The sequence below is a fragment of the Leiobunum rupestre genome, chromosome 3 (genome assembly GCF_980474605.1).
Source record: "Leiobunum rupestre chromosome 3, qqLeiRupe1.1.hap1, whole genome shotgun sequence".
Classification (NCBI taxonomy): Eukaryota; Metazoa; Arthropoda; class Arachnida; order Opiliones; family Sclerosomatidae; genus Leiobunum; species Leiobunum rupestre.
In genome coordinates, this window is record NC_143386.1 from 23,216,151 (window position 1) to 23,222,244 (window position 6,094).

Below are 6,094 nucleotides of genomic sequence, written 5' to 3' on the forward strand. Positions count from 1 at the left end.
GACGTTATCAGTGTGCCCGGTGTAGAAAAAAATAGCTTTCGCTAGCTCCCTCGCGTTTAAAAACTTACATGGAAACCCTCTGAAACTAGCGATTCTATTTTTCTCAAAATGCATCTTTTTAACGGAAGCCGCGTAAAAATGGTGTCTATCACCTTCGTCCGCGACCGATCGAATGATCCTTAGAACCGAGGCGGGGGTAAATCCCTCTTTCCATCTCTCACTGGGGGGTGAACGACCCCCCCCCCTAAAAAATAGTCTATTACCACGCGCCCCCCTCGAATTCCTCGGGAAAAATCTATTTTTCCGCTGGCATGTCTAGACCTTGTCCTTCATCTAAGACTTCGACTATTTCGTTTAAAGAATCGAATAATTCAATTGGTTGTCCTTTTCTACGATATCCTCAGCGGCTATAAAATGCTTTACATTTCCACTTCTTGCCCTTGAAATAAGAAATTTACAATGAGGAAAATTTTCCACATGTTTCTCGAACGGACTATGTTCCTTATCCCAGTTCATTAGTTCCCCAGAACAGGAAAAGCATTTTACGCAATCTTTGAAATTAGTATAAAAAAACCAGCTTTGGATAAATGCCTAGCTTCCCTTAAAGGATCAATCGGCAAACCTTCCTTATTATTCTTAATATAATTATTATTAAATCCTTTAGTAAAGGAACGAATTCGCGCGATCTCGTATCGCATCGGCTTTGACCCTTCAAGCTCCCCCGACAGGGCTGGGACATCCCCCGAAAAATCATTTCTTATGAACGGACAAAAGTTACACTCTTTTTCGTGTCTTAGTAACGGGACGTCGTCGGCCGTCCAGTCCTTGACGACACGCTGACAGGAGAAACACATTACGCTGTCCCGGTGACCGACGTAGAAAAAACCCGCTTTCGCTAGCTCCCTCACGTTTAAAAACTTACAGGGAAAACTCTTGAAACTAGCGATTCTGTTTTTCTCAAAATTCATCTTAAGAAAAAAAGCGTCTACCTCTTACTTCTCCGACTTCGGGAATGACCCAGGGAATGATCCGGTACTAGACGTTTAAAAAAAACCTCGACTTTCTCTTTCCCCCACCCCCCCCCTTACGAGTTTAGGCGTGTATGTTGAAAAATAAAACATAAATTCGAACGAAACATTTATTAACGCAAAGGAAGATATTACAAAAAATGATAACACTGAATATAAGAAAAATGATACGAAATGAAAATACGCGCGCGAATTGAGAAAATTACGTAATGGTTTTTTAAAAACATAAGAGTTCGAAAAATAATTAATTGTTTTTTTATAAAGAAAAGTTTTAAAAGAATCCTTCGTCTTCCTCGAAGAGCGGCGAGGGAGCCGTCTGGTGATGGGTCTCCAACCACTTGGCGAAGCGGCAGGCCTTCTCCCGCGCACAGAGAAGCGTCGGGCTCCCTCGTCGATGAAACCGACACCGATAGTTCTGGCCGATGCTGATGTCCTTGGCCTTGGGGCAACTGATTTCCCCGAGTTCGATCACCTCTTGGGGGATGAGTTTCCTGAGGACGTGACATTTCTCCTCTCCCTTGCAGTAAACGAATTCGGAGTCCTCGGTTAAGGCCTTGAGCCGATGTTGTAGCTCGATATAAGGGGTATCGCCGAGGTTCCAGAGGTAACCGTTGATATGGGTAAAGACCCATTGATTTTGCCGGGCTACGTGGTGAGAAAGACCGCTACCGTGGTACGGAGATTTAACGAATTAACTTTTAACTAGGGGAAACTCCCCGACGAACGCGACGGCAACTTCTTTAAGGGATATATTCGGGGAGTCTATCGGAAGCAAAGGCACCTTGATACCCGGGTAAATGCCCGAGGATCTCGTTTATTTCTAACGTGTTCATTTTAATAATCAATCACCACGTTGCGATCTTTATCTATCTGCATTAAACTATGGAATTCCCCGTAAATAACGACCGAAACCGATTCCGTGAGCGGGGTTTCGAATCCCAACTCGATACGTAACTGTCCCCGTCTTACGGGGTTCCAATGAGAGTTGTCACTTGCGGAAAGATCAGTCGTGATATCAAAGGCATATAGAGTATAACCCCTCGGATATTCTGAGTGCGATATATTATTCCCATCATCTTTAAAGTGTATATTCGTCCCCGTAAACAAGGTGTAATATTCACGGGCAAATTGATTCTGGGAAAACGTGGGCTGGAGAGGTTTACTCGGAACCGCGTCCGAATCAACGTAGAGAGATAAGAAATTTAACCCGAATGGTTGAAAGTTATAAGGATTTTTATGAAAATCGCCCGCGCAAGCCGTATGCGAGACTAGGCCGATAATAACGCGTTGAGGGAGCGGTCCCAGCCACACATTGTCGAGAATCGTATTTGAAACGCCGGTGAGCAGTACGTGGCTTTTCACTTCGGTCCTGGTAAAGGGGTACTTCGCTGTGGCGCCTAAGAGAGCGTTTTCGTGAGCCAGAATGATTTGAGGACTTATCTTGCATTTCCGTATTTCCAAAGTAGCGTCCGTTATAGCGATCTTAAAATTTCCCACGTTTAACGAGGGGTCTCCCATAAGGACGAAGGCCGTTTTACTCCTAGAAAGTCGAACTTTAATTTCCACCCCGCTTAGAAGGTATTTCGGAATGTTGAAAAGGTCGGCGTATATTGCCCCTACTAAGGAAATTTCCTTTGAATCCTTAATAGCTGCTTGACGAATCTTGCTCCCCGAGTTGGTAATTATATCGTCAAACTTTCCGGCAGCGTCTTTGGCGTAGAGACACGAAGTCAGGTGAGAAGTTTTAGCCTCGCCGGAATAGTTCAAGAGCGATTCTAAATAGGCTCGGTATGAATATCGACTTGCCGAGGGCGTGATTAAATTGTCGTTCAAGTAAATTTCAATTTGATCGAAGAGACTATGCATTAGGTTATTACAAGTTGATAATTTAACGTCGGGGTCTAAATTAGCCCCATTCTCCCGCGTTACTTTACATTTAACGTGAAGGAGACTCATCGCGAGATCCGTATACTCCGGGCTTTTAGGGATACAAAATTTGGGAATCATCTCGTAGCGTAGAGATCGGTCGATAGAAAGTTGGAGTCGCGCTTTCGACGCTAGTTTGCACGGGGGTGACCGAGAACAGGTCCAATTCCGATTTCAAGGCTTCAACTTTGTACATTTTGGTTCTTTTTAGTTGAGGGAAAAAATGTCACGAACGTGTTTCGTGGACTTCCGACGAGCTACTGTCCCGATTCTGCGTTTAACGGTCCTTTTTCTAGTTTTCCTCCTGCTCGTTCTTTTCTTCTTCTTGCTTCTCGTTTTAGTTCTCCTACGCTTTTTCCGCCCCGAACCGCTTTGTCCGGTTATCCCTTCTAGAGCTTCACCGAAACGTTTCCTCGCCGAAGATTTTATATTTTCCCCCGCAACGGCGTCATTGAGAATTTTACTGCCGACCCCCAACGCTTGTTTTCCTATATACTTCGCCCCTCTAACTAAAAGAGGGGAGGCCCAGCGGAAGAGCCCCGAGAACAGACTTCCGAGACCATGTCCTTTCTGATAAGCCGCTCCTTGATAGAAATTAGACCCCCCCGGTTTGGGCTTGGTTAAGATAATAATTTTTATATGGACAGGACCCCCGCGCGTCGAGGACATCCGGCTTAGGCATCTTGTTTCCGTAGATGTAGTTTAACCGTCAGAGACCCGAAGGCAAATGGCGCCGGTTTCCCCTGAGGGTTCATTATATGTACTTGGATCGTGTCGAAATAGCGTTTGGAGACTCGCACGTAATGAGGCACGTCATATATTTTCCCGACGTTATCCCCGAACGAGCCTTCTACGGGGACAATCCTAACGAGAGGAACGAGAGTGTCACCCACCATTTGATCTTCGACGATATTAGTGTAAACGTAAAGTTGAGGGGGGATTTGAAAGCCTATAAGGGCCGGTCTAACGCCCCGGTAACCCCTTTCCAAAGATTGAATCCCGGGATCGAAGCCCAATGTCATGGCTAGACCAAAATGAAATTGCACTAGTACGTTATGACGAAAGGGGCTTATTCGAACTCGGCGAGTGATCTCGTTATATTGAAGAGACGTCTTCATATCATTAATAATTTCGTTTATTATCTTTATTAAATGTATCCTATGGGTACCCTATAAACGTGGGAGGTCCCTCTGGGTCTTCTAGGCTGAGCCGCGCATTCGGCGATCTGAGCTTCACCCGTAAGAGTTTCACCGTTTTTGGCGACATCGAAAATCTGCTCCGTTTTTTTCCCTTTCGGATTTTTTTCCCCCGGCGTGGTAATTTTAAGTGTTATTCCCAAAGTAGGTTGATCGGCTTGAGGCGGCTCTAGGTTTTTTTCGATGCTAGTCTCCGGTTCATTTTGCTTGACTTCGATTGGAGACGGGTTACATTCGACAGGAGGGATTTCGTCGACAACCATGAAAACGATAGTGTTTTGTCCCTCGAGGACGTTGAAGAACGCGCTAGTGTAATTTATCTCAGCTAGTCCGCACTCCCAAGACCCCCCCCAATTCGACAGGTTTCGGTAACGCTGAGGTATAGGAGGCCATCGTATTGTCGGCGTAAACCCGCATTCTAGCGTTTGAAGGTAATGTCAGATACATCTTTTTTCTTGACCCACGAGTTCGCGTTCGACGGATATCCTACAAAACTGACAAAGTATTCGACCTGATTTTTGCGTTTCCGAGACTTGAGAATTTTATCGATCTTGTATAGTCGAGGTTTAGCGACTAATTGCAGTTCTTCCTGATAGTAACGTCCCTTTATTGCCTCCCCCGTTAAATCTTCGATCGTGTAAAGGGGCGGGTCTAAATTTACGAGGCGGGTGATTTTAAAGACTTCCTTTGACCAAGTACCGGGATAGGCTTTATCAAATACCTCCCTGTATTTGCTGATACGACAAAAGTCACCGACTTTAAGTTTAGGTTGACGCCGGCTTTTCACGGGGATTTCCTTGTAAATTGTTTTAAATACTTTCAGGATATTATCCGGTTTCACGTCTAGGGGTGACATTTTTATCGTAGAATGTTTCGTGGTATTGTAGCTATGAATTAAATCAGGGAGGACCTCCAAGTTTCGATAGGTGTTATTAGCGGTGAAATATTTATACATTTTAGCCTTTAGCGTACGATTTAGTCGCTCGACCATACACGCTTTGGTTGTACCGTTTTCGCTAGTAAAGAATTTAACTTTTTTTCTTTTAAGGAAATCCTGATATTTTTTCCCGTGAACTCCCCCCCTTTATCGGTTTGAACTTTAAGAGGCGTGAGATCCTCGAATATTTTCTCGGTCGCGGCGATTACGTCTTCGGCTTTCTTACTTTTTAAAGGGACTGCCCACGCGCGTCGCGAGAATGTATCGATACATACTAGTAGGTAATTAAAGCCGGAATTGTGTTCGGAAATGTCTCTCATGTCCGCTAAGTCCATTTGAAACTGGTCGCCAATATTAGTTACAAAAACCTTGCTCCTTTTAAATTTCCGATAGGCGGTCTTATGTAACGTGTACGATTCTTGCTTCGTTAACCATTTTTCTACCGTTTCCCGGGGAATACCTCTGTCTTTCACGGCCTGATAAAGTTTTTCCAATCCGTCGAAACTCGCGGGATGTTTTGGATCGTAATAAATTTTTTTCAAGACTGCCTCGGGGTTAGAAACTCTTCCCATATTGGTTGTTCCGTTTTCCTTTTTTTCGCGCCTCTATTGATAACCCCTTTCGATAAGACCCGGGGTTTAAATTGGAGCGGAGTCCGAACGACTGATGCTTTTCTAGGTTTCGCCGAAAATGTAATTTTTTTACTTCTTCACTCGCGGGATTGTTTTCTTGAATGATACCGTAGGCGTGAACAAGGCGTCGAACTCGTTCCAACCGGTGGGGGGAGGCGTTCGTTTTCTATTTATAGCCCCAACGGCGTAACTTACGAGCGTAGCGATATCTGACCCGGGCACGCGCGTTTGATCTATAAACAACTCGCCTTCACTCGACCACGAAACTTTATCGCCTAAGCTAATCAATCGGTTAATTAAGTCCTTCACACTCGCCCTAAACTGGATAGGTACGAGATTTAAGAAGGCCGTGTCTTGCCCGGTTTCTTTTCTATT

General features: G+C 44.7%; 1 protein-coding gene across 1 annotated transcript; it reads right to left on the bottom strand.

Moving 5' to 3' along the window:
* Positions 1–4,568: 4,568 nt before the first annotated feature.
* On the bottom strand, positions 4,569–5,006 carry LOC149949839 (uncharacterized). The gene has a single exon (XM_090169520.1). The coding sequence runs from the start codon at positions 5,004–5,006 to the stop codon at positions 4,569–4,571; it is 438 nt and encodes a 145-aa protein (XP_090025646.1).
* Positions 5,007–6,094: the final 1,088 nt, after the last annotated feature.